The sequence below is a fragment of the Dendronephthya gigantea genome, unplaced genomic scaffold, assembly GCF_004324835.1.
Source record: "Dendronephthya gigantea isolate DGI-Jeju-01 unplaced genomic scaffold, DenGig_1.0 000042F, whole genome shotgun sequence".
Taxonomy (NCBI): domain Eukaryota; kingdom Metazoa; phylum Cnidaria; class Anthozoa; order Malacalcyonacea; family Nephtheidae; genus Dendronephthya; species Dendronephthya gigantea.
Window position 1 is genome coordinate 577633 of NW_021163052.1, and position 27094 is coordinate 604726.

General features: G+C 39.2%; 6 protein-coding genes across 6 annotated transcripts; 4 read left to right on the forward strand and 2 right to left on the reverse strand.

Moving 5' to 3' along the window:
• Window positions 1-584: 584 nt before the first annotated feature.
• LOC114526835 lies at window positions 585-7555 on the forward strand (the record flags this gene model as incomplete). Its single annotated transcript, XM_028548362.1, has 11 exons — window positions 585-719; window positions 1128-1205; window positions 1687-1854; window positions 2324-2490; window positions 2755-2860; window positions 3227-3492; window positions 5341-5451; window positions 5910-6050; window positions 6467-6590; window positions 7125-7199; window positions 7451-7555. Coding segments are annotated over 11 exons (1476 nt in total), but the record flags the coding sequence as incomplete, so codon positions are not given.
• A 306-nt stretch (window positions 7556-7861) lies between these two features.
• On the reverse strand, window positions 7862-9287 carry LOC114526936 (solute carrier family 25 member 51-like). Its single transcript, XM_028548483.1, has one exon. The coding sequence runs from the start codon at window positions 9117-9119 to the stop codon at window positions 8217-8219; it is 903 nt and encodes a 300-aa protein (XP_028404284.1). The 5' UTR covers window positions 9120-9287; the 3' UTR covers window positions 7862-8216.
• A 114-nt stretch (window positions 9288-9401) lies between these two features.
• Window positions 9402-12377, forward strand: LOC114526935 (sperm flagellar protein 1-like). Its single transcript, XM_028548482.1, has 8 exons — window positions 9402-9670; window positions 10195-10305; window positions 10419-10528; window positions 10617-10731; window positions 10820-10911; window positions 11021-11169; window positions 11268-11379; window positions 11498-12377. Exons 1-8 carry the CDS (start codon window positions 9538-9540, stop codon window positions 11729-11731), a joined length of 1056 nt encoding a protein of 351 aa, XP_028404283.1. The 5' UTR covers window positions 9402-9537; the 3' UTR covers window positions 11732-12377.
• A 184-nt stretch (window positions 12378-12561) lies between these two features.
• On the forward strand, window positions 12562-16267 carry LOC114526886 (BAG family molecular chaperone regulator 4-like). Its single transcript, XM_028548421.1, has 3 exons — window positions 12562-12815; window positions 13215-14931; window positions 15585-16267. Exons 1-3 carry the CDS (start codon window positions 12678-12680, stop codon window positions 15746-15748), a joined length of 2019 nt encoding a protein of 672 aa, XP_028404222.1. The 5' UTR covers window positions 12562-12677; the 3' UTR covers window positions 15749-16267.
• Window positions 16268-16483: 216 nt separating this feature from the next.
• On the forward strand, window positions 16484-18779 carry LOC114526888. The gene is made up of 3 exons (XM_028548422.1): window positions 16484-17052; window positions 17587-17769; window positions 18063-18779. The coding sequence occupies exons 1-3, from the start codon at window positions 16566-16568 to the stop codon at window positions 18635-18637; spliced, it is 1245 nt and encodes a 414-aa protein (XP_028404223.1). The 5' UTR covers window positions 16484-16565; the 3' UTR covers window positions 18638-18779.
• On the reverse strand, window positions 18173-26629 carry LOC114526885 (prolyl endopeptidase-like). Its single transcript, XM_028548420.1, has 22 exons — window positions 26318-26629; window positions 24662-24757; window positions 24249-24417; window positions 24056-24160; window positions 23866-23928; window positions 23364-23443; window positions 23048-23163; window positions 22740-22789; window positions 22344-22439; window positions 22145-22249; window positions 21750-21854; window positions 21486-21566; window positions 21271-21384; window positions 20674-20822; window positions 20429-20545; window positions 19909-20004; window positions 19757-19804; window positions 19592-19645; window positions 19172-19328; window positions 18975-19043; window positions 18775-18868; window positions 18173-18259 (listed from the first exon to the last, which is right to left on the reverse strand). Exons 1-21 carry the CDS (start codon window positions 26512-26514, stop codon window positions 18785-18787), a joined length of 2151 nt encoding a protein of 716 aa, XP_028404221.1. The 5' UTR covers window positions 26515-26629; the 3' UTR covers window positions 18173-18259; window positions 18775-18784.
• Between the last annotated feature and the right edge of the window lie 465 nt (window positions 26630-27094).

The window sequence follows — 27094 nt, forward strand, 5'->3', positions numbered from 1 at the left end:
AGACGTTTCGCAACGCAACCGGCCGCTCAAAACGTCGAACCTTTGAATTTCATTCGCACTTTGTAAGTTAAATTGAAGTAAATTATAGCACACGCCGAGCTGATCTTTCTGATGCTTTGCTGCAATGTTTTAATTGTACAAAATATGGCATTTCCACGAACGTGACAAGATATCAATCTCACGCTAGACCCATACACGTTTATAGCCAGGTGGTAAGTGAACATAGTAATTCTGTCTGCCATAGTTTGTGTCTGAACTTTACTGGAAATTTTACGGTGTTTCTGACGATATTTCTCAGTAGATCTCGAGTGGCTCAGACATGAACCACCACAGCATATTTTGATAGTAAAATACTGCCGGGCTATTTGCAACTGTTACTGCGACCGCGGATAGGATTACCAGGGAATTACATTTTAAACGTATTTCATTAGCTCAACAATGAATTGATGCTAGGGTTTTCTTTCCAGGCGAAACAATGTTTTGAAAACAGAAGCACGGTGCCAAAGAGGCGGTACTTTTCCTTGGGCGCAAAGATACAAATACGAAACGAGACGATCTACAAGCCAATTCGTTCGAAGAGGGCCTGGAAGCTGAAGTACGACAGACACGAACAACAGACAACAAGAGGGTTCTTTTCGCCTGTTGCAAGGCCTTATGAAACCTTTGGAGAGCTAGAACTAGATCTTCGGGAACTGGTACTGAAAACGCTAGGAGCAACGGTGGGTAACTGTTGATGTTGGGGCCAGTTTAGGACAGATTACCTTCTTTTGAAAGATATGAACAAGAGGATGAGTTATTAATGTTTAGATGATGCCACTTTTAAACTGACTATCATTGCTGTTCACTCGTTTAGATCTATCAAACGAAGAATATGTAGACCTGAAATCGCCGAACTTGCTCGGTTTAATTGTATGGTTTTAAGGCTCGTTTAAGACAAACGAGTGAATTAGTTACTGAAGTTCAAATCAGAACTTTTAATTCTCTTCTTATACATCAGAGCATTTGTAACAAATTACTCGTTCACATCTAATAAAAAATAAGAAAATCGCAGCAAAAATCGCAAGTGTAAACGGGACTTTATAGAATATAAGATGATGCCCTTGTACTGTTTTTTCTTTCATTTATAGACTCCGAAAGAACCAGAAGCTTCGAAGAATCTATGGGAGAAGCTCCGTAATAAGGTGACAGATCCTCATTACCTCAAGGTAGGTGTGCTTTAGAAGCTCTCTCTCCTGCTCGAGTAGAGAGATGTTTACATGGGCCTGGTTAGCCGAAGTGGGAGATGACTTTGAGGCATTAAAATAAGTCCATGACACAAATCAAGCACATGCCATTGTCCGGATGATTGCACCACTGCGAGGATTAAGCTCACCGCACACGAGAGCTATCAGCTGAGTTAACGACCTCACGAGGCAGTTAGCTCAGCCCGAAAACCGATGGAACACATGAGAGACTTGCCTCTCGAGTCGAATTCCTCACGGAAACTATCCGCACACGAACTTGCTGAGCTAACAACCTCGTGAGGTCTTTAGCTCAGCAAATAATATATAGCTCTCGTGTGGGACGGGCTCACTGTTATATCAGGATCTTATAAATGGCCCCTAACATGTGTCATGTAAGGCTATTTAAACGTTAAAATGACCTTTTGCAATCCATTGCTAAGATTTGTGCGATTCCAATATTCAGTTTGACGACGAAAGCAGTAAATCTTTCAAAAGCAAGGAGCATTGCCACACGAGCAAAGGCATGACGTCAGCGATAGGCGGACGACTGGCACTAATGAAGAATCGGCTAGCCGCTGTACGGGCAGGACAGAGTTACGAAGGCTGCTTACGTGATGAGAGGCAGAAAAAGGTTAGAAACTTGAGTAGGAAATATCATGACACCTGCATGGATCATACCCTTAGTCCACCTTTCGATACCGCCTGGAGAACTTAACACAGTGAAAAGGCTTGCCACCTTTTCAGAAATCACAGCCTTGAAGATTTTTTTTTAAATTTCTTGTGCTTCATATTATCACATTTGTCTTCAGCAAGATAGTTCTTATGGAAAATAAACATAATTTGTTTCTACCGACGCAAAAGCGTTCGATTCAACGCTACAAAAAGGCAGTTCAATACACCAGTTAAAACGAACAACAAAACCATTAAAATCGATGCTCTTGGCAAAAAATACACCTTTGGTCATTCTTAAGTACAGCTGTAATTTAATAATCTTTTCTATCGAACTGTGCCAGAAAATGACATATTGCTTTCAAATGGACATGTTGCTTTAGTTGTGGCTTGTTGTGATACGGTCCACGATCGTATGTGCTTTAATCTAGATGCTTGAAATTCTGGAAGAACAGAAACTTGAGACGATGTTAACTCTGAACACGCCACTCGGAACGCCATACGCAAGAAAGAAATCGGTGTCTTCTAGGAAGTCAGCTGGAAATATTGAAGACACGGCGCTTGAGGAGACGAGAAAATTGGATGCGAACGAATTACAGTAAGCTCCCGTTTACACAATACCGGATTCGTATGCTTGCGACATCAAAATTAGCCATGCCGAAGCGAGTTTTACCCTCAAAAGTATGATAATGCATGATTGCATTTTCTGATTGCAACTATCTAGTGGGGACATCCAATATTAGAAGAATCTGTAAATAACCAAGAGGTTCTTTCAAAAGGCAGAAGTATTTATAAGTATACAACTTGATTCATGACGCCATGCAACTTGATTCATGATTCATTATCAACTGCTTTTTTCCAGAGAGTATCACAAAAGAAAATGCAAGAATTTTGTGGCGACCCTCAAAGCTCTTCATTCTTTGATATGCTGCGTGTACCATTTGAAAACACGAGACTTACGAACCAAGGTACGTTTTTATATAAACTGCTGTTCTTAGAGCTCGGGTAGTGTAGTCAAGCAAGACATTAAACAGAAAACTGCTTTAAAATGATGGAACTATCCTCGATAGCATAGTAAATACATAGTCTCAGTCGAAATCATCCATAGACCGTGATTACAAATGCAAGCCTGGACTTGGTCAACTATAGATTTTCTTCAGCAAAACACAAATCGTCATGGCGTTGAAAAAGAGATCTAGCTCAATTATTCTAGGCTGGAATTTCTGAGTCAGGGCATATTAAAGTACATTCCCACTACAAAATTCTAGCCCACCATAGACAGGCTCTTCACGTCTATAGTAATGTTGGCAGTCACTGTGTCAACATATTTACAGGTGCCACTCAGTCGTGACCACCTGAAGGTGATCAACACAGACGTGCCTTTAGATTCAAAAGGCAAACCAATCAGACACAATCAGCGAATGACAACCGCAGCGCAAAATAACGAAGGCTCGACGGACTCGTTTCACGTCCGTGGCAGTGATACGGATCGCGTAACGAGTACGATCCCCAACGAATCCTTTCCGAACGTTTCACGATTGTCGGCGATAGAATGCGGCTCTAACTTTGAGAAGCAAAGCACTGCTTTTGCAACTAAACGGTAGGGTGCGTTTGGTGTGAGTTTACTGTACTGGTGAGAAAAACATACGGGGAAGCGACCAGCTAACCAGTTTAACATTTCTATTTAGTTTGAAAAACATCATCGCCCGACCAGGTACGTTAGAAGATATTCCAGAACCTGTGGCTGCAAGTCACGATACATCCAGTAGATCTGGGGTCAGTCGCTGCAGTCTTCAGGGCACTTTATTTTCGGCGTGTCCAGTGAAAAGGTAAGCGACTGAGGAGGACAATAACTCGTTGTCTTCCGAACGGGATTGGGGGCGGGGAGTGGCACATAAGAGGTGGAGGTAGAAAGAAGAGATGGAGGTAAAACGAGGGGGTGGTGGTAGTAAGAGTGGAGGTCGCACCACGCGATGGTGGAAAGGGGTCGGGCTAGTGAGAGAGGTTGGAGAACACACCACAGTTTTGAAGAAACTACCATCACTGGTGACTTTTCGCTCGTAGATAATATATTCAGTTTCGTGTCTTTTATCCAGGCGTGGCCAATTTCTCGGAATGATAACAAATACTGGAAACAGCGGGGAGCTGGGTCAGGCTCAATCCTTGCCCGTGTGGCAACAAGTGGCAACGAACGAGAGACGTATGTTTTCAATTATGTATTCTTGAAAACATTGCCACCATTGAAAAGCAATATTCAGTTAGTCTGACTGCATCCGTATTTGTTAAAGTTTGGAAGGTTAAAAAAGCCCAAATGCCCCATCGATTTAATTCGTCAGTGGCCGCACATTGATCGATTACTTCATTCAGCCATATTTAAAACGTTTTAGATGAAAAACGTTCAGGACCAGGAATCTCAAGGTACGATATTATTGTGGTTCATCTGAGATCCGTTTATTGACTGATCAAATGTGGAGCATCCAGATTAGGGCCAATACATCTAATGTGGATCATCCAGATTAGGGCCAATACATCTAATGTGGATCATCCAGATTAGGGCCAATACATCTAATGTGGATCATCCAGATTAGGGCCAATACATCTAATGTGGATCATCCAGATTAGGGCCAATACATCTAATGTGGATCATCCAGATTAGGGCCAATACATCTAATGTGGATCATCCAGATTAGGGCCAATACATCTAAAGTAGATCATCCAGATTAGGGCCAATGCATCTAATGTGGATCATCCAGATTAGGGCCAATACATCTAATGGGGATCATCCAGATTAGGGCCAATACATCTAATGTAGATCATCCAGATTAGGGCCAATGCATCTAATGCGGATCATCCAGATTAGGGCCAATGCATCTAATGTGGATCATCCAGATTAGGGCCAATGCATCTAATGTAGATCATCCAGATTAGGGCCAATGCATCTAATGTAGATCATCCAGATTAGGGCCAATGCATCTAATGCGGATCATCCAGATTAGGGCCAATACATCTAATGTGGATCATCCAGATTAGGGCCAATACATCTAATGTGGATCATCCAGATTAGGGCCAATACATCTAATGTAGATCATCCAGATTAGGGCCAATGCATCTAATGTGGATCATCCAGATTAGGGCCAATGCATCTAATGTGGATCATCCAGATTAGGGCCAATGCATCTAATGCGGATCATCCAGATTAGGGCCAATGCATCTAATGTAGATCATCCAGATTAGGGCCAATGCATCTAATGTGGATCATCCAGATTAGGGCCGATGCATCTAATGTGGATCATCCAGATTAGGGCCAATACATCTAATGTGGATCATCCAGATCAGGGCCAATACATCTAATGTGGATCATCCAGATTAGGGCCAATACATCTAATGTGGATCATCCAGATCAGGGCCCATGCATCAATCATATTAAAAATTGTATCCTTCCAATTAGAACATCGGAAAAATCAAGAGGTTTGAATCTTGATCAACTGAAAGAAGAATACCTGGAAGTTCAAAAGAGATGCTCAAAACGACTTCATGAAGACATGAAAAGAATTGAAAAGTGAGAAGAGTTAATCTGCTCGTACTAAAGCCGCGGAAAAACAAATAATTCCAGTGTTGTTAACAAGGTTGATTGCTTGAGCAATGTTATACAGCACACGCATCCATGGTTTTCAACAATATCGAACTTATTGCTATTTTATTAATGCGTGCAGCGTTAAGTCCAATGATACTGATCGTGCTTACGACCCAGGTGAATTAATATTGTGATGGTGCTACTCTAAGTTTCCAAACAAAGCAAGCTGAAAAATCAGAGTGAAGCGCTGCATAGATTTCATAACTTGCTACCTCAGTTCATGTTGTTAGGAATACGGCGAAATTATGAGCCTATAATTGTATATTGAACGTGCAAAAACGTAAACAAAAGCACATAACAACCGCGTGTTCCAACGTCGCTGCTTCTAAGGCGCCAATTAAAAATCAAATATTGAAACTGACAAACGTTTTATCTTTTTATAGACTGGAGAAACCGGTGTTTCGCATCAAGTTGGGAGCGTTAAAACTGTCTCACCTCATAGAAAACGACGTCCCAACCATGAGAAGGGCGACGAATAAACTCCAACAGGATTACCACGATCAAAATGTCCGGCCCTCTGGATGGTAAGGTTTGCTACAGAGATGGTTTTGTATTTCTGTGAAAAAACAGCAGGAGAATTAGTGATACATGCATTGGCCCCTTCTGGGAGAAAATTTTATACTAGTTGTGAACAGTCATCATTCGAAAATGAAGTGTTTTTGTTCAGGGTTTTCGTCCCTGATAGAGATAATAAGGTATGCTGAATTAAAGGTAAGCTGATATCTGGATAGGTATGAGTAAGCTTAGGTGCCCCAATGCAATCTGTACTTGATCAATGAAAAACGATTCTGAGAAAACTAAATGTGGAAATCACTGGTCATATATATTTTAGATTTATTTAGTATCATAGCCATAGGATATTAGTATCATAGAAATTAGAAAAACTATATAACACCGGTACTATAAACTAAATATGTTTTAATTTGTTCAAATCTTTCAGGTATGATAATTTATGTGGAAAAGCTCAAGAGCTCGACGTGGACGACGATGACGAAGTCGATGCTCTGCTAGAAAAATTTGTGCCATTTTCAAAAGACGACGTGGAAACACTATCACATATCAAGGTAAGGGTAAATCAATGGAGATTTTGTGGCACTTGACTCGATGGACTGAGTCGGATCATTTCGGTTCAATTATAGAATACCAGGCCAATAGTCGATTATGTTAAAGACAGATTAGAGGATCAATTTTAGAGTATAGAACTGCCCCGTTCTTTCAAAATAGTGTTTATCCTTGGTCCCTGGAAGTCCTGGATTAAGTAACATAAAACAAGGTACATGTATCTAGAAGACTATATGACATTCACTGTTAAGAGGTTGGTTGGCCAGGTATTCTATACTTGCTCCGGCAAAGGTGTAGGTTCCATCAAATCAGTTGGGGATGACTTGAACTTTTGAAGTGAGTCTCATGCACTACTCGGGACGGTTGTGATAAAAAAACAAGTCTAAACAAGTTTTCAACCGCGTGGCGAATGTCCAGCAGTTTCGTCCACGTTAGGACATCCACACACGTTTTTTGCATACTGATGTGGCCTTGGTTTTTTACAGAGAACATGAATTAACGCTGATTTCACATTTCCTAAATTCCTATGATTTCAGTCCAAACTGTGTTTGATTATTCAAAGTCTTCCACTGTACGAGCTGTGTAAAACTAGCATGCAAGAGGCGTTACAAGTAAGTGTGCAATAGATTTTGAAATGATTAACGGGAATGCCTGCACCACCTCATCAAGCCTTGCCCGAAAAACAGGTTGTAGAAAATGTGTAGGAGTAGGGTGGAGTTGTGACCTTCATCTAATGAGGCTGAAACATTTTGGTTCAAATTCCAACATATGTTTTTCATAGAGATTTTTTCTCAACATAAGAGGCGTTTGGGGCCAAATGTGTAAGAATATTATGTGTGAGTAGTTTCCATTTTTCTTCTAGTTTTTCTTAGAGAAGATTGTACACAGCCCCAGCAACACACTGTCTGACTGGATGGCTTACAGAAAAATCAAACCTGCCCTGGAAAAGGATGAACAGTTGGAATGAACGAGTTTTTATAGAAAAATAGTAGATGGGAATAAAAGTAATTGATCAGCATTATGTACGATAAAATGGATAGGAATATATTATGGTGCTTTTAGTAAATCTCTGAAGCTTTTAAAATGTGCTCCTCAATAATTTTGTTTGAGCCAGACTTGAATCTGGTACCAAAATTAAATTTAATGCCAGTTATACACCGTGCCAAAAATTCTGATAATCACCAAAAACATTTAAAAAACATACAATTTATTAGCATAATATTGATCATAGTGATAAAGACATATATACAAATTTAGTTAAAACTTCTGATAATATTGCATATACTACCATTGGTTATGCTACACCCTATCAATTAGCTAATAGATACTGACTATCTACTAGGTAATAAATAGCAAATTTAGCAAATGGTGAAGATTTCACATATAAATAGTCAAAAGTCAAAACTTTTCAAAATGTTGTTTCCTTTCTTGTTTTTACTAACATAATTAAATTACTCACTCTCATTTTCTATGATTTGATGGTTGATTGAAGCTAATATCATTTCATAGAAATATCAAGCTCCATAATCTGATAAATTTATACAATTCATTTCTTTATCCATGCCACCAATTCTTTTAAAAACATCCATGATATATTATTAAAAGGCTAAGACAATATATTATTCATTTCAGCTAATAAGCCTAAGTCCCGATAATATCATTTCGAAAGAAGCATTAATAATACCCCATGACACTATAGCCCTTGAGCAATTAATGACAGCTCCTCTATAGACTTTTCTTAAACTGCGAGACCGATTCTCAAAAATACTTTGAAATGTCCTTTTGACGCTCCAAAACTCCCCACCAACATGTTTTTGCATGTTGGTTTTTACAACAGACAATGGGTAGAAGATGGTGCTATTGGTTGCCCCTAGTAACGCACCACATATAAAATCCTGTATGGTATTGTCCAGGCTGGTTTGGGCATCGGGCAAGATATCTTTTAGAGAGCCACGGAATCCAAAGAAGATCGCATTCGATGGACCGTTTCGTAGAAGGATTGCCGTGAGACCGCGATAGTACTCTTGGAAGCCATACACTCGTAATTCTCGGAAAGTGTGAAACGTGTTCAGGAAACGATCGTGGTGTTTCCTGTGCGAGAGCAAAGTCTGAACTCGTTCAAACGGCGTCAGGATCGCCTCGACAGATCCTGCAAAAATTGCTGCAGCGCTGTTGTTAATCGGCGTGGGTACTTTTGGAAACGTGTGATTGAGATCTCTTTTAAACCTGTGATAAAGTCCAAACATGATAGACACCGACAGACCCTTTTGTAACAATGGTGGGAGCACGCCTCTGTACAGGTAACGAAAACCTTCGTTCCTAATCTGAGCCATAGCCACGCGTAACCTCGATCCATCAATTTGCTGGCGAAAAGTTACTTTAAATATGGGATATGTAGCCAGAATATTGATGGCACTCGCGCCGGCCCCAGCTGTAAAATGCTGCCAATCTTGGTCGATGTTTTGATCAAATGACTTTTTCTGTCCCATCTTTTCCATTCCAGGCAAGTTTGGTCGTGCCTGTTTCGACATCTTTTATCGCTTCAAAAGCATGGCTATCACCTTCGCTCATCACCACGGCAAGAGCATGCAAATCTCGGCCGAATATCTTGTGTATTTGTAAATATTTTTACAACCATCATGTCCATTTATATTTTCTTGCAAAGAATGAGTTAGCGCGAGACCATCCCGAGCCATTCGTGGATATTTTGCTGCACGCGTGGCCATCCCTCGTGGGAGGACACGCATCTTTTTTAATTTATGACATAATTTCACATAAATTACATCAATAGCTTTGCTACCATGGCAACGGACAGCTGAAAACGAAGTCAAGATGGCGATCAATCACAAATGTTGACAAACGAAAGCCCAATTTACAACGATGTTTTCTTAAAATCTTGATGTTTTGGCGAGGATATCCAGGGCAGAAGTACCTCACAAGGATTTTGCCATGGAGAATGGCGACGATTTAAAACCCATGGAGGATTTAGACGACGAAACGCTACAAGTTTTGTACACTTGGATTGATGAGATTCCCTTATCCAGACCCAAGCGCAATATCGCGCGAGATTTTAGCGATGGAGGTAGTTTATATTATACCGAATGGTTGCTGTTTCGCAGACGATACTATTCTACGGAATTAAGGCCTTTAAAAGCACGAATCACAACCGCTACCAATGTAATTGAAGTCTTACGGATTATCGGTCAAGATCTATAAAGATGGGTCAATTGTCAGATCATCCATTGTAACTGTAGATACATAACCAACTATGCAAACAAATGGTTGTCGGCTAGAGCAGGTCCCTTGCTTGCTTGCTTGCTTGCTTGCTTCCCATGTTCTTTCCATGTTTGTACATTTTTGAAAAAGCCTAATGAGTTCTTTAAAGTATTAAAACTAAAAGGTCTAAGCTATTGCATCGCATTTGGCGATGATCCAGTTAAAAAACTATCAGCTAGTCATGTTGGTTACTTTTGCCATTTCCATCACATTGCATTGCACTTAAATGCAAAGTTTTATACTTCCCTTGGTTACACACAAGACAATTTCACTCTCAGCATCAGTTCTCCCAGTCATTAAAGTTATTGAGAGCTTGAATCTGTTTTTTAGTTTTAGTGGCTGAGATTGTGCATAACTTTATACCCAAGCTGGTTGAGATACACAACTACTCTGGTGCAAACTCGATATCGCAGAAGAAAGACAACTGGGGCACCTTGCAAAGTAAGTCCACATGTGATAAGTTAGCCCTTATATTTTGCAATCATCCATGAAGGCCACTGTCTGATGAAGTATAGATAAAAACATTATATTGTTTATTTGTTTATAATTCTTAGGGAAAGTACTCAGTAGAATAGAGTTCAAAGTTTCTGATGACTTAATTGACGGTATTTGCAAATGTCGGTCAGGGTCAATTGAAGTGTTTTTGATAAACTTGAGAAATAAGGTTCGTGGTAGTGATTATTATGATAAATAACTGGAACTCAATACTGTCAAAGGCATTAAACCAATACCAAATGAATATTTTTTTTCAGATTGATAAATACATAGCTAAACGAAAAGCAGCTGCGTTAAGGAAACACCATCAGGTCTATGATGAGTTTTCACCTGCACCAGTACCAGATACTAATTCATACCAGCAAATGAATGGTAAATACTTAGATTTGATGCAAGAATTATTTATTTGGCAAAAACACCATGCTAATGAAGCCATGTGGTTTCCGATTGTTTTGACCAGGAGGTGTTGGCTATGGGTATGATGCGTTCAACACAGTTCCTCAACAAGATATGGTGGAGAGCTCTTACGCTATGCATACCAACCACCCAGAGGTAGCTAGTGTCCAAACACTTTTCACCTAAATATGGTCTGAAGCTGTTGTTTTCATGTCGTTTGGTCTAACCACATCCTTGGACCTGACAGCATTACTGTTTATTTTAGCATTACCAAGCAGGACCATACAACCAATTGCATTCGCATACAGAGTTTAACCAAAGTAATGTGCCAAAACCTGGACCAAATGTCGGCAATAAAAGAGAAGCTGTTAACGAGGGTAAACCATCACTTGCGAAACGAATATCTCATGTTGGGTAAGTGGCAGTTATACACATGAATATGCCGTATATCAACCCTTTCAGATATGTGCCAAGCAAAACTACTTCTAAATCATTTTCATTTATTGTGAAAGGCAACAACGTCATGAAAAGAATCATCATCAGCCAAAGGGTAGTCCACAAAATATTCAACTTCTTCTTGAAGAGAAGGAACAATCATTGCTAGCTTCACAAGAAACTGTGCAGGTGCTTACAACCCCACTGTATTTCATGTGTTTTTTTTGTCACTGTTGGATCCTTGTGAATCAAGATGTATTGGTGAAATGAAAATATGATTTTGAAATACTTTTACATGCATGTATAGATTCTTCAGGTGAAAGTCAGAAGGCTGGAACATCTTTTGCATCTCAAGGATATACGTATTGAGGACCTTACAAGAAGACTACAACAAGCAACGCAACCCCCACCAAAACATCTTCCTCCACAACATAACCCCCCTGTACCACCTATCTCAGGGGCTGCAGGCCAACCTCTGCCAAGGATGCATTCAACCCCACCATTACCACCAGTACGAAGCCCCCCAAAATATGGTTCATGAATGGTCAAACTGTATAAGCTTAAAAAGGCTTTAGCCAAGCCAAGGCTTTCAGGCCAGAAATAATATTTTATAGCCTACAAAGAAAGACCAACAATATGGAAAGATTGCATCACGAGAACCGGGTAAATACAAGTGATCCAATGCCTTGGAAGTTGGGAGTAAACCCTTGTCTTTTGAGAAACAAACCATATATAATAAGATCTGGAAGAACAACAAAGGAAAATATGGTTCCTCGCTATGAATTAAGGATGCTCAAAGAATATCTGCATAAAAAAGACTGTTGAATCAAGTTATCAAAAACAGACTGAAGATTGAAAGATGAATATTAAATATATTAAGTTAAAAATTTTGAACATACTCCAGGGCAGCTAATCTCTGTAGATTACATGTAGATTATTGGTATAGTTTGCCAATTCCTACACGGAGTTTAGACTTTAGATGTTTAATACAATATATATATTGGCTATAGCGTGCCATATTAACGTTATAACTGTACTTTAAAATTAGCTAAAAACACACGTGTATATAATTTCGTTCCTATTAAAAGCTTGACGAACAGTTGGAAAAAAGTCATTGAAACATGAATAGACACTCCCGACGATCACAGTGTAAATATTTACAAAACAAAAGAGTAAATCAAACATACCGAACATTCGACGCATTTTAATTGGAACAAACCAATTGTCTCAATTTTTGCCATTTCTTGTTCCAAAAAATTTTCCCGCCATGACATGCATTTAAATTTTTAAATTCAATACTTTAAAAATCCGAAAGAATCCGAAATCCTGTCGAGACGTGCCCGACACCCAGTCACTCCAGCGTAACGCGCGAGATCAGTGTTGTGTTTTCCTCCTACAAAATTTTACTCTATTTTGTGTTGTTTTTTGTTTAAATTTCGATAACATCGCAAGGTTTTGGGCTGAAAAGATACTCGATACTTCACAAGATGTCGGCCAGTGGTTTACCGGAGTTTTGGGAGATGAAAATTGACCCGTCTAATGGCAAACCGTTTTTCATTGATCATCGTAACAGGGTGACAACTTGGCAAGATCCACGTATCAGTAACATCGGCAATCAAAATGCGGTATAGTTTTTACAATCGTAGCGATAATTATCGTGATCTCAAAGTACAAAACGAGTTTTATTTGTAGAGTACATTGTGATTGTATTGTACTCCGTATCGAAAAAAAACTGCCCCAGATATTTGGCCGAAGAAATCCGTGTTGATATTGAGAAAATAATTTGATAAATATTATATAATATATACTGTATATTACTTTGACAAAGTAAACCCCCCGTGTCGTTACTATAATAAGCAATCCATTGCGTTAAAATTCGGTCCTCATTACGAGTGAAATCATCTGGCATTGTATTACATTCTACACACAAATTGACAAATATTATAATATAAGAAACTTCAATGTGTCAAATATTATAATACAAGAAACTTCAATGTGTCAATAAGCAATCATTTGTCATTCAGGGAATGCCTGTGTCTAGTTCAGAGCCCTACAGCCATGGAAAGCAACCACAGTGGTCTAAGCCGTCGCTATACCCTTCCACGCAGGAACTAACCCAATCTCTGGAAGGTTTGCAGTTGCCGCAGAGAAATGACGAGAAACCTTCAATTCCTGATGGCTATTACAGACAAAACTCTGGACAACAGAATGTTTCTGGACAGAATTTTCCCACCTCAATGAGCAAGCACGAAATGACCTGGACAGGAAATCAACAACCCTCAATGGTAACTGGCCAGAGTCAGCAGCACCATCAGGTAAACTACAATGCACCATACTCGGATAACCAACAGAGCAGGACAATGCCTGGATCTTATCCAAATAACCTACCTAGTTCAACCGGCGGTGGGCCTGTGCCGCAGATGGCTGGCCAGTATGCGGGCACTCTGCAACCGGCGAACACTTATTCAACTGGATACAATCAAAGTGTACCCATGTCTGCGCCAAACACTGTGCCACAACAACAAACCTACATACCGCAACAGCAACAAATACCACAACAAGGACCACAACAATTGCAACCGCAGTTGCCACATCTCGCCGGGCAACCGCAATTTCAACAGCCAAGACCTGCAATGGGGGCACCTCAGCAATTCTCGTCATCACCCCAGGGTATGGTTACAACACCAACTCAGAATGTTGTACCACCTCAGGGAGTACCAAACATGCAGATAGGAAAACCCAGACCAATGATCCCACCCCAACAAATGGCACCTCAAAGACCCGTAGGTACTCAACACCAGCATGGTATGCAACAAGTACCAATGCAGCCCCAGCAAAATCTACCATCCCACCCTGTGTCTGCAATGCAATCACCACAGCCAATGGTGACAGCATACCAGCACACGAATGCCCAACCCAACCTTCAAGGTAACATCCAAACTGCCCCAAATCAACCATGGCCAACTGGACCAGGACAGCAAACCGTACCTTGGGGTGGGTACCATAACACCCCACCACCAACCGAAATGAAACAACCAGCACAGGATGTTAATTTACAAAACAAGCCTACAAGCCAACCATACGGCATGCAGGGTTATCCTCATCAGCAACACATGTTTGCTGGGCAGACCCAGAACTACCAACCTCCCATGGGCACCCAACCATCGCCTGGATCCCAAGGACTTGCGTCATATCCTAAGCACAGTCAGCCCGAACAATATGGTACGCCAAATCCGATGGTCCAAGGTTACAGAACACCTCAAAGTGGTATGATGCAGGTACCAAGAGGTGACCCTATGCAGAACCAACCTGGCATGGGTAACCAGCAACCTATAGGAAGCATAGCAAACTCATCACAACCATCATTTCAACCTGGTCAAATGACCAATCAAGGGGGAAACCCATATAACCAACCCCAAGGCTGGATCCCCCCACAATCTGGCCAGGCACCAAGACAACCATATACCCCTAACTACCAAGGTGCACCCCAAAGCTATCCAAATTCATCCCAGGTACACCCAAATACCCCCTCAATGTCCTATCATAACCCCTACATGGCTAATAATACAGCAAGAAGTGAATATGGGCAGGGGATTCAGCTGATGCAAGAGACGTTGCCCCCCTTACCCAGTTTCCCAATGAGGGGGGCACCCTCTGATGTTCATATAAAAAATATCAACAGGATTCTACAACAGACCTCAATGCTGATACCTCAGGTTGAACAGTTTAGGGGAAAACGAGGTTTGCATTAAAATTTCTGTTTAAAGAAAGCACGCTACAGACAGTATAGAAACCTCTGCATTTCAAAAGTTTACACTTGCAATTTTTTCTAGCGATATTCTTCTTTTGCAAGATGCAAACGAGTGAATAGTTAAAGATTCTCTGACGTATAAATGTACTTATATGATGAACATCCGTGTCTTATTCACTCGTTTGCATCTATCAAAAGCAAATATCAGAAGAGAAGTTGCAAATGCAAACAGGCACTTCTAACAGTTAGATTAAGCGGCTCTGGAGGTGAAAACTGCGAACTCGCTGGGTTAAAATGACTTCCCCCCACAGCCAATATAAACACAAACAGTTACAAACCTGAATTAGATTTATCCCACTGACAGCATCTTAACACCTTGTCATATCCCTTCTCGTTCCCAACTTGTCAACCAGTTTCCATCGGCTTGTTGGTGTCTTTTCAAAAGTCACTGATTTCACTCGCGTTTCAATCTCCCATAGAAAAGGCTTCCCCTCGTGAAAGGCATAGTGTTTTACTCTGCATTTTCATCTTTGCATTCTACATTGTATAGTGTTTCACTCTGCATTTTCATCTTCCAAATGTATCAGCAGTCAAATTCTGCTCTTCGACATACTAACACCGTGGTTCGTTTCATTCTTTGTAGCTACGAAAGAATACGTGTACCTGGACGGTACCTTAACAGGATACATTCTTGAACTGGATAAAATCACAATCGATGGTTACGAAGAAGTCCGCGTGGCGCGAAAATCAGCCATACAAAGCATTCAAAGTATACTTAATTACCTTGAAGGCAAAGGGGTGCTATAGTGGCTCGAACTATACTTTTGAAAGACAGATGATATAATCATGACCTTACTAAAAATGATAGACTAAAAATTTTCCAGAAAAAACTTAAGTTATGCTCGACCAAGACCTGAACAATCCACCAATTTTGAATGGCAAAATAATTATTTACGATTTATTAAAGTTATATTTCTATATTTGCATTCTATAAAGCAAAAGTTAACGATAATAAATTGTTTTGCTATCCAAAACCAGCGGATTTCAGGGCCGCAAAGTGTTCGTAGAATCCTAGAATTCTATGTCCACGGTCTATGAAAAACAATAATTTATATATTGGTATGAAATGAAAACAAAATGGACGAAGCATGCTAATGCGTGCATTGCAATTAAAATGCATGGAATATGAACTATTATTGTATCAAATATCTTTAGAAAAATTTAGAATAGTTCTTTGAAATATTAAAATGAATTTTATTTTAAGACAGTTTTATGGATGCTACCTTTACTGGACAACTACGTTTGAGATATCTTTCTCAGGTAGTTCAGACATAAACCACGACAGCTTATTGTAGAATACTACCTACACTAGACCACCACGTTTGAGATATCTTTCTCAGGTAGTTCAGACATAAAACACGACAAAACACGTTCAAAAAAACACCTTACTGGCTGCAGGCGAGACTATTCAACCATAGCAGGTTACAGTATTTAAAAATCTCTACGCATTCACCTGTTAATCTCATAAACAAAGAGAGGAGATGAACAAAAATATCGACTTCTTTACGCGGTTAAAAAGTGTCGAAAAAGTTAATAAAATCACAAAGGGCAGAGGACGTTTACCATGAAACTTTGCCTAACCGAAATTCTGACAATACTCCTGTTATGTCTTGTCGATTTGTTTTGTGTCGTCTCGAGCAACAACCGGCCAAAATCAGTAGACATTATTGACAATTTCATCGGCTTGGCCGAGACAAACAACAATGAAATAGAAAAGCGAAATTCAATCGTTGACGGGGGAGTTTTCGTGCCGTATAAATCAACGACGATTGTTTACAAATCACGACTGGTTCCAGTAAATTATGGCTTTGTTATCAAGAAAGAAACGTTAAAAGATAACCCGGCTTTATACAAACTGGGAGTTAAACTACTTGATGAAAAAGTTGAACAGAATTCAAAGAAGTTGCATGATGGAGTTAAGATCGAATCAGCTCCAGTTGCCTTTAATCCTGAGAACGAGACGAAGTTGAATGCCCAGCAAAAACTGGACGCGAAGTCGAATTGTGTCAAAGGATCGAAAGTCTTAAGGCTTTTGGCTAAACTAAGTCGAGGTAAGAGCGATGAAGCACAAGGAAAGAGCTAGCCTGAGTTGCAGTCACTTGTATCACGTAAGCGGCTGCAACCCAGGCTAGGAAAGAGCAGACTACGATATTTTACTTCTGTATAATAAATAACAAGTCTTCATATCAGCAAATCTTAAAACGAAATTCTTCCTTGTTATTATCATGCAATGGTTAGGGTCTTAAAGTTCGGTCTTTTTCGTCCAGGGGTCGGTTGTTCGAAAGGTGGATAAAGTTCCACTGGATAGTGACTTTTTCAACCGATAAAGCTACTTATATTAAATTTATAATCGTTAAAAGTTAAATCTTGTCCATGCCAAGTGGTGAGGATTGTTTTAACGTTCGAAATAATCATTATCCGAGGATAACTTTATCCACGTTTCGAAAAACCGGCCCCAGAGCTTGAGGTGTCTGTTTACGGATGAAAGAGCGAAGATTACACTGACCAACTCAAGTTGTTGCATAAGTGGCTTTGAGTTAACGAAATGATCCTATCTTAGCAGCTATTTTTCATATTTTTATCAGATATAAACAAGATCGAGGAAGCTATCACTGCTCGGAATGAAAGCAGTGTTGAATCAGGTCAACTGAAATTAGTTGGAAAATCTCTTCAGACGAAGAAACTTCGTCCAGAACCAGAGACACATGTGTCTGGCCACAAAGGAGCCTTTGAGAATGACTTGAATGTAAACAAGACATTTCGGAATAGTAAGTTACACATTCTAATGACATACGGATTATGTCAAATAGATTTTCAGGAGGAGACCACCACCTTTGAGCTATCTTTCTCAGGTAGTTCAGACACAAACCACAACAGCATATTGTAGAATTCTACCTACACTGGACCACCACGTTTGAGATATCTTTCTGAGGCAGTTCATACACAAACTACGACAGCCTTTCGCGGCGTATACATTAAAATAGAATCCTATATTTACGCAGGACAGCATGTTTGGTATATCTTAATCTTTTTATAACATCCTATCTATCAATACCTACAGATACTTCGAAGAGCTTGTCGAAATATTGGCATTGCCGGAGGTCCCACACCAAGGCACAATGTGCCATGATATTCCTAATGAAACATGCCCACCGAGGGCGTCACGATCGGAAGAATTCGGCAAGACACGGAACCGTCGGCCGCGAGAAGCACTACAGGAAACATCCAGTCAAAAAACAAGGCCATGAAGAAAAGCATCTAAACAAAGACAGCGATGTTTTCACAAAACATTCAAATAAACATGCAAGCCATGTTGTCTTGCACAAATATAGGCACAGTCGCAAATTCAGGCATCACAAACACGCAAAACGTCCACACAACATTCACAGACAACGGGGAAAACATTTCAACAAGTCTGGGATTAAGCAAGGGGAAAAACATATCAAAAAACGCAGGGACAATAGAATGCAAGGAATAGGCAAGGGCTCGCGTTATCACAGAAGACACACGGCCAGGCTCGCGAAGGACTTGGGCGAAATGAAGCGTTTTGTACATAGAAAGAAAGAACAAGTTCATTCAAAGAAATATAGCAATCACATAAAGTATAATAAGTTTGAAGAGAAAAAGATTGGTTAAAAGTCTCAGCTCTTCATTTCATATTTGCACAAATACGGCTGGCATATGTCGTAAATGAGAGCCATGCCAGCCAGTCTTTACGATGGTAAAAGACGCGAAGTGCATTATCAGAACGAAAAAAACGTGCAAGTATTTACCGATTAGCCTTCAGGCGTTCACAGATTTCTCCAACCATTTTGTAATGTTCATATTCTTCGCAATAAAAGCAAACATATTTGCGACATCGTCAATCTAGTGAAGAAGATATAGAAATGAAGAGTTAATCCACGTGGATTAAACATAATCTTAGATTAAATGTAATCCTAAATCAGTATACCATTAATCATATTTTTCTTACTCTTTTGGATGTTGGTTTTCCAGCTCCGTGTCCTGCTTTTGTATCAACTAAGATCAGCAGTGGATTGGTCTAAATCGAGAAATATTCATATAGTTATTGGGTAATGGCCACTGACCTGTATATATTAGTATATTAGTCCAGTAGCAATGACCGACACATGTCAAGGGAGAGGTCTTCGTACTATTAACACTTCTTACTTGTTTTTCGTACTTTCCTAAAACATGCTGAAGTTGCGCGATGTATTTGAGTGAATGTAACGGTACTACGCGGTCGTCGTGGTCAGCTGTCATCAACAAAACCGAGGGGTACTGGACACCACTATCTGGTATCTTGATGTTATGCAGTGGTGAGTATCTGCAATGAGACATTTGTAAACATGTATTAATCGCTGAATGCGAAAAGATAATTCCATTTATGTTTTCATAGAGAGCATTATGATGCGTGCACGCCTTTTGAAAAAGGAAAAACTTTTTTTAGTCACAGTTACGGCCGACCAACACAAAATGTTTGTTGTACACACGAGAAATAGACTGGATAAGAAATTATTTGACTGAAAAGAAATATGCCCGTCTGGGCAAAGGCTTGACACACAAAGAATTGTTGCGAGAAGCACTTACTTTATCAACCATTCAAACTGCTCCTTTTCTGAGGAGCTTCCAAAGTCTGTCACCCTTTAGAGAATGAATTATATTGTAAATAATCATTGCAGATTATAATCTTTGAAGAATAAATTGAAGAAATAATTTCTTTGAGCCATACAGTAGGAATAAAACGACAAATACCACGCATGTCCGATAGTGAATTTATGAAACTTCAGCATATCCATAACACTAAAATAGATAACAAAGATATTTATTTATTGCGGGCCTTAAAATGTATCATGAATATCGCGTCTCTACAGTAGTCGATCGTGAACAGGATGTTTTCGTCTTACCCAACTTGTGCAACAGCACACTTGTATAAATCTGGTCGTTGATTAACGCATGCGCCAACTAACAGCCCGCCATTCGAAGCGCCGTTGATTGCAAGCCTAGATAGGAAACATGACATGAAAAGGAAAATAAATTTCATTATTTTTTAACCTGTGGACTGGATTCTTACAGTATAATAAAACATCTTTTCTCGTGTGAGACAGTTTGTAACTCCCATTTCGCTATGAGTGGCTTTGGGAGGGGGCTTTAAGGGGTGTGCACCCTTGTAAAACTACAGGGTGATTCTGAAAAATCAGTTTTGAAAGCTTTAATTATTCCTTGGGAAATCCAGCTTCAATCAGTGGAAAAACTGGATCAAAAGATAAGAGACTAGCTAACTTTTAACTGTAGTTAAGCACAGGCTTGGCCAATCAGAGTTGTGTATTTCTGAGTTAACAAGGATTTACCTATGCAACGTGCAGTTAAAGAGTTTTATACAACCGGCCCCAGACGACAAAAATGCCGGGCTATTTTTTGACTTACCGTTCAGGCTTCGTGTATCCTTTTGAGATAAGATATTCCGCTGCGCATTGAAAGTCATCAAACACATTCTGCTTGTTGGCAAGCATTCCACCTTTATGCCACCTCTCGCCATATTCACTGGAAGATAATAATAAAAAAATATAACTCTGCCCGAACCACGACGAGAGGACTAGCTTGGGTATGCATCGTATAGCTCTAGCCTACGAACAGGTGGTATTCCAAGTCATTGTGAGAGTTCCACTTACCCACCCCCACGAAGGTTTGGTACTGCCAATATCCCGCTGAGGTGGCTGATAAAGATGAGTCTGGACACGCTGAAACTTGGTGTAATAGAAATATTGAAGCCACCGTAACCGTATAAATACACTGGATGGGAGCCATCTAAGGTTATACCCTGTAAAAAATATTTAAATCAATGTACGTTAAACCTGCATGTTTCAGACGACGAAATTTTCATATAACTTAGCATCAAATGTGGTATAACAACTGCCTAAAATAGACAAAACACTTCTCGACGTTTCCACCTGAGGGCCTTAGTCAGGAGAGTCGTCATACTAACTCTCCTGACGAAGGCCCTCAGGTCGAAACGTCGAGAAGTGTTTTGTCTATTTTAGGCAGTTGTTATACCACATTTGATGCTAAATTGTTTGAAGACGCTGCCACGCTGCTCCTTGGTTATATTGGAACTTTTCATATGTCAAACATAATATTAGTTAATTAACAAACTATTTGCATTCAATTCGGCACATGAAAAGTTTAACGTCTGAAACGGCCTTTACAAATTAATATCCTCGCACAACACTAGGCTTACATGAAAATTTATCATTGCGTATATGTCCTACCTTCATATGAACTATAAACATAGGAATTTTAGTCCCATCTTTGCTGTCAAAGAAAACTTGAACCGTTTCATACAAAGAAGCATCAAATCCCTCAACTACAGTTTCATAAAAAACCTATTGAATATACAAAATATAAGTATACAGTCTTCAAGAATATGGAATCTTTTTGACTGGATTTTACGTTTATTTATTATACATGCATGATGCAATTTTACCTTTGGAAGCGAGTCGTCTCGTGATAAATCGCAGTGGTAAATAATACCAGGAGTCAAAAAGCTTGTGAATTGATAAAATATCTTGAAAAAAAAATGAAAATGATACAAGTCAGTACAACGATATAAGTTGAAGGGAAGGCCTTATCAACAGATCTCTACCTGAGAGCATCGAGTCTATTACTTTTATAATAATGTTCGAGGCTTTTTCTTTGTCAAAAAAGCGCGGAATCGTAAAATAATATCACACTGAATTTGAATACCCACTTCTGTTTGTTTTTTCTTGCCAGAAAAGCCAACGATGCTGCCAATGTCTAAAGGAAGCTCCCTTATCCTTGAACCGTCTGATAATCGATTCAGGTACAACACGTTCTGGAATGAAGAGGAGAACATGATTTCTTTGTTGACATCTATGTATAATTGTTTCAAAAACTATTGTCGAGCCGAAAACAAAGTTTCTATAATTGCTGGGCACTTTAATTTCACTGAAATTCCCTTGGCTGATTATGTGAAAACTGCTTGAAGAATTGCGACAGAAACTAAGAAACCTCGTTTAATTTATATTTGAAATTATCGGACTGGAATTACTGGGCCTGCTAAAGGTTGTTGAGCTGATGACAACAGAGTAGTACGCGCTGAAATCCACTACTACAACAACCCACCTTCACATCGTGTAGATAGCAGAGTACCAACACATCATTCTTCACGCAAGTGGCCCACTCCAATACGTCCTTCGAATCCTCTGGAATGAGCGTACTCCAATTTTCCTATACGCGAGATAAAGCCCCACTATAGATCAGATGATCCTGAACGTCTACAATGGATCCACACCGTCAATCGCCACCATTTTCCACAACTTACCATTTCGAATTTGTTAAAATCGATATTAATTAGTTTGTAATTCGGACAGTTCAAGTTGGTCTTGAATGTAAACAGAGATTCCTCATTGGTGATATACTACAAAAATAAAGCAATCTTAATAAACGTATGATGGGCTAATGTTGACCAGAGTTCACCAAATTATGGCGAAGTTCAGATTTGACTTCAACTATCACTACCGGCTACCATTGAGGGAACATAACCAATCAAATCCATCGAGTCTGTCAGATTAGCCAATCACGAGCCAAGATGGATTTCATCACGTGTCAAACCCTCTCACAATGAGCACTTCATTTTTAAACTCTTACGGCTAGCGCTACAGTATGCTGTGGACACAAAACAGTTAAACAGTTCTTTTAAAAAACCTCAGAAATTTACCTCGTATTCCGCGTCAAAATTATCCACAATTTTTACGTAAGGTAGCGGTCCTAAAATGAAACCAAAAAACTCATTTCACTAGTATTAAAAGACTTCCTTTCTATCAATTGTGTTTACATTTAATTGCATTAGCAGATGATTTGGATCTTTCTAAAACACTTTTCTGTTTTACTTAAAATTACAACACAATTTCTCAAGATTTGCCAATAAACTGAACTACTGTGCCACTTCAATACACTGACACATGAAACTTCTGGAAGCATTTTTTTATTACTACAAGCTAAAACAAAGCAAACCGCACAACAAACCTTTTATCCCTTCTTTCAAAGTTTCCATATCGCAAAAGTACAATTTATTGACGGGATCGCATCCTTGCCGTATCGTAATGATTACATAACGTCCGCAATCACTCACTTCCGCGCCACTGAAACAAAAAAAGATTTCGATCAGATTTGGCTAAACAAAATAACTGTGAATCTTTCATATTCTAAGTTCCTTTTTTGGGAGTGTTACTGTTACTGCTACTTTGGGAGTGTTACTGTTATTACCACTTTGGGAGTGTTACTGTTACTACTAAAATTGTTTCTTTAATCAAATATATAAAAGATTTAATAGATTTCATACGTCATCCACTTTGGATTGTCCGGAAATTCGCAACACAAAACATCCTCTTCTTGTTCCGTTCCCAATACGTGGTAGTAGAGCTGAAATTATTATACAAAATCAAAGAGTTTGCCATATTCCCTATTTACTTAATTCAATCAAACATGCCTCCCATATTTGCCGATGTTTCTTTTTAACCCAACAACTGGCATCATTAGTCTCACGGTCCTACTTTTAAAACCGTCTAATGCAAAATCTCAATTGCCAGTGGTAGGGAACTGCTTGTTGATGTTTTAAAAGTCTGCTCCGACATTCCAATTTTTTCGAACCAATTCATTTTAAGGATGTTTTCTAGTCCATTGAATTGAAATGTATAAATGCAGCAAATCAATGGAAACAAGTTAGGTACGGCTTTATCAACTAACAGACTATATTTCATACGTTAGAAGTGAATTGAATCGGACAAAATATCACAGTGTGAACAAGGAGCTCATATTCAGGTGACAGAAATGTATTTATCAACCTTTTGGTTTAAGTTTAAGTCAGTTTCCGTCCCATCGCTTTTGTCAGAAGTCTTTGGATATCTCTAAGAAGAAAGAAGAACGATACAAATTATTTTAACCAAGGTAAAAGTACAACCTCTGGTAGCTATGGACCGACTTTGCAGAAACCAAGGATTTGCCACCACAAGTTATGAGAAAACGATAGTTTACATTGTAGAAGATGCCTTTGTGATCATGTGTCCAGTCCATGCTGGTAAATTTCACTTGTTTTAGAACATCCGGCAAATCTTTGCCATCAAAACCTGTTGTTTTGAACTAAAAAGAAGCAATATGAAAAACATTTCAAATTATAGGTAATTACTTTATAAGAAATTGAATATCAACTGTAATGAGTATAACTCACGTATATTGTAACCCAGTCAGAGCCACTTTCGCTCAGACCATAAGCGAATAGTTTACCATCTTCGGAAAAGGCATAACCCCTCATAGATATATTTCCCTCTTCCGAGAGAGCATTTGGATCCAAAAATACTTGTGCTTCACCATCTAGAGTCGCCTTGCAGTACAACACGCTGGAATAGGTGAAAATTTTCATTTAAATTTGCCTTACAATCTCTCACATCCATTATCGCTGCGTTCTTCTTCTACATTAACATAAAACATCTCCTAGTAATTCCAGCCGTGCCGAATTCATCAATATAACCTTAACAGTTAACTATAATCCGAAACCTGACCCTAATCCTTACCCAACTGCTAACCCTGAATTAAGGATTATAGATTATAACCAATCTTGTTCAAAATCTCAATTCACTTTACCTTTGATTCTGTAATCCACTATTATAAAAATAGTAATACATATCGCCTCGTTTAAATGGACAGCCATACTTGGGATAGTCCCAGAGTTCGGTCATTCTGAAAAGGTCAGAATTTGAGATATTTAGTTTTTAATACCACGCATCACTCCGCATTCAGTATATGCCACGGGGTTTTACGTTATTGGTATAGTTTCTGAAGATTTTCTCAAAAAGTTGCCCAGGGACGGCTGTTCGAAACCTCGCTAGTGCGAGCCTATAGCTTTAGGTTTTAATCTATGGTTTCTTTCAATGTATCATTACATGCTCTTCCCTCCCGGAAGTTGACAAAATTAACCTCATTTCAAATAGATTTGAATTAGGTAAACTTCTCGATCGGCCTCGAAAGTCATAAATATTTAAGATATAAATTCAAAATATCTGATGTTAACAGTAGTGTGGTACACCAACGAAGAAAGCGGTACGTATTTCTTTCTGAAAAGCTTTCTTTATCTCCATGATAATAAAAATTAACAATATTACATGCACCGGCACACTGGCGACGGAAAAAACATTCTAAAACTCAGATTTGTTCTTTAGAATAAAACAATGTAACAATTTCCCGCGTGGAACATTCCAAAATGTAACAAAGATGAACGTTCCAAAAAAATGTAACAAAATTGTAGCAAGCGTGGGAAAAATCAATTAGAACCATTAGCATGTGAAAAGAACGTTTTTCGTGGGAAAAGAACGTCTTTGAGAAAAAAGAATGTTCTTCGTGGGAAAAATGTGAATACGTGCGTTTCGCGTGAGGAAGGACCATAAATTAATTAAAATACGGGTTATTTTGAACATTTAGGTATAAGTTCATTCTAATTTAGACTAGTTAGGTCAAGTGAATTTGTATTGGGGTACTTTACTACAAATATACATGAATATCATCATAGTAAAGATTGATGCTTCCCTGAACATAACTCATGGCAAAGGCAATACAAGGCTGGTAAAGTATGGTCATTTTTTCAATGACAGAGAGCAATAGCAGAGACAACAGGTAATATATGAGAGTATGCACCACATTTTACTGTAGGTATGATATAACTACTTGACCATTCGGCTGCACTGGTTAACCGCACATACAGTTATCACTTACCAAAACAGAATAACAAAGTAATATTTATTAGATCTCAGTTTCAAATGAGTCAGAGGGGGGGGGGGAGTTCTTACAATTAGACATTATATTGTTTCATAGCATGTAAGAACATGTTAATATATATTTGTTGAAGTATTTTTAGCTTCAATAAAAGTATTTGAGCAATATCTTGGACTTATCCAACCACCAGTGTTTATTATTGGTTTTAAGAGGCTTAAACGACTCTGAACCCTAGTCATGATACTTTTGAAACAAGAATGAAACTAGTGGAGCTTAAGTTAACACCATATGGGTAAGACTAGAAACTTGTATCGAAACAGTACAACACAAGATTTTTCATCTTATATAAGCAGAACAGCTAGTTTTATAAGTTTCATATTTTATACCTTTGACTAAATATTCACCTGTCCTAATTTCACAAAATCATGTGATTGTACAAACAAATGTACAATTAGTGAATTTAATACATTCTTTATATCGAAATGATCTATCAAGTACAATAACTATACATTAGGACACGCAGTAACCGACCTTTTTCTAAACTTTTCCTTGAACTCGCATTTCTCCAAGTACGGCTCCGTAATTTTGTTTTGATCGTTAACAAACTGTTTGGTTTCTGGTGCGTCTGGGTCTTCAAGCCAAGCATAAGGATCTGCTATTTTCTGGCCATGATATTCATCGATTATCGCTGGATCACGCCGTGTATTGGGATAAAGAATGCCTTCCATGCGGTCAAAAGTTTTTAAAGCTTTTCACAGCCGATTCTGGGAGAAAAATGAGGTCCGATGTGACTGCTTCTTTGTTCTTTTTTATTTTAATCTTCGTTCGGATTTTGACGGATGTGATCGTGTGGAGATGGCTCAACAGCGGAGAATTGAACATTGAAGTGATATACTTTATGTAGCAAGGAGCATAAATCGGTCGCATCAAATATGGCCTTTTAGGTTTGCCGGGAATCTTTGCGTAATCGTGATCGATTGTGGTACAAATGGTTCAGTGAGTTCAATAGGTTGGCTACCTCCTCCGCAGGCCCTTTTCCGGGATATTTTGCGCGTAGAAATTTAGAAACGAAAGCGAGAGACCGCTCTCGTTGGTAACCCGCGTTTTCCGAAATCGCCCGAAATGCTCCTTAGCGCCTGCGGAGGAGGTAGATGAGTACCAACCATTGTTTACAGGATGAGTCTTTTAACAGCTTTTGTCACACGACACAGAAGGGCTTTGGCACGCGAGGCAGAAATTATTAAACGTGCCTGATATTTGCTCTACGCGTGACAAGAACAGAGGGCAAGAATGGCAAAAGTCATTGGC